Raw genomic sequence first — 1,422 nt, forward strand, 5'->3', positions numbered from 1 at the left:
GATCCCGCGTCAACCGGGCCACCGGAGCCACCCCAGCTTCAATCGTCTTGGGCTATGAGCTACCCTGCCCCGGAGAATGGGCTATCAAATACAAGGAAGCAAGACGTGTCCTTACTCCGCAGGAAAGAAAAAACTATAATCAAAGTGTGTTCCAGCGACAAGAAGACTTCCAGGCACGGCTGTATCCCGACAGAAAGCAAAAGCCCGGCGTAAGATTCCAGCCAGGCGACCAGGTGAATGTCCGGACGCATACCCAGGAAGCTTTTGCGCCGATGTGGATAGGCCCCGGAGAAATCGTGGCTGTCAATGGGGACAGCACTTACGACGTGCTAATTAACGAAAAGCCGTTCAATCGCCACCTCCACGATCTGAGACCAGCCCCAGCGGGCAATAACGTCGACCTGGAACAGGAAGACTTCAACTACACTTCAGAGGCCGAGAGCGTTCTTCCGGACGATTGGGCTCGCATTGCCATGCCATATTCGGATCGACTCGTTCCGCAGGCTCGACTTACGACGGATAAGCCATCCACGGTCCCGCCCATGCAACCGCCGGCAAGCACGGACACACCCAGCACGACGGCCATCCCGACAAAGGCGTCGCCGGAGACACCAGCATCGACAACCACCGTATGTGCAGATTTGGCACTGATCCGCGATCTGCGTACTAAAGCCGCCAAGTGGACCGGCTTGAAGGCAGCACAGCTGGAGGAGAACGTCACTCGGGGTATGCTACTGATTGATGCCATCCCCAACYCGCAGGGAAACGTCGATCTTCRTCAAGCAAAAAGGGCGGCCATAACCCACCTGGGTGAAATGGAGGCCAGTTTCACCCAAGCTGCAACCCCATTAGAAGCGCATCCGCCCTCCGGAGAATAAGTACCCGGACCGCAGATTCTCCGCAGACACTATACAGTGTAGTACACGCCACGACTTCGGTGAGATGGTTTCTCGCTCCCAATCAGGACAAATAGGTCAAGATCCGGAACCTATCTCTCCCGACTAGACCTCGTCTAGGGGAGGGGATGACGTGCCGCGGAGTAAATATATTTTTTGTAGTTCCTTCATTCCACCCCTCGCATTCACCCTTAAACTAATGGTGCGCGGTGGCGGTCAGTGCGTCCGGGTTCGAGGGTGGTGCGGGAAAAAAGGATCGTACGGTCAGTCCTGTGGACCAGTCCCGAAGGAAACGCGTACGGAGACAGTCCAGGGTACTCAAAAAAAAAGAAGGCTACCGACGTCACGCCACGCCATTTTTATTTTTTTTTTGAGTGCTGGATTTCAAGGAAATCCAGTTTTTTCCGGAGCATCCTTGCTCCTTGAACCCTCGGGAAACCGGTGAACCCACCGCGAGACTATTGTGCGCGCCCAGAGACAAGACTATTTGCCCGCCGCGGTACGTGGGACAATTGTGCGCGCCACA

General features: G+C 55.4%; 1 protein-coding gene across 1 annotated transcript; it reads left to right on the forward strand.

Moving 5' to 3' along the window:
- Positions 1-176: 176 nt before the first annotated feature.
- On the forward strand, positions 177-1,416 carry LOC125503301 (the record flags this gene model as incomplete). The annotated part of the gene is given in 1 exon segment (XM_048663374.1): positions 177-1,416. A coding segment is annotated over 1 exon segment (702 nt), but the record flags the coding sequence as incomplete, so codon positions are not given.
- Between the last annotated feature and the right edge of the window lie 6 nt (positions 1,417-1,422).

This window comes from Dendroctonus ponderosae, unplaced genomic scaffold (genome assembly GCF_020466585.1).
Source record: "Dendroctonus ponderosae isolate FM_Combo_2020 unplaced genomic scaffold, Dpon_F_20191213v2 Dpon_F_20191213_1796, whole genome shotgun sequence".
In the NCBI taxonomy this organism is placed as follows: domain Eukaryota; kingdom Metazoa; phylum Arthropoda; class Insecta; order Coleoptera; family Curculionidae; genus Dendroctonus; species Dendroctonus ponderosae.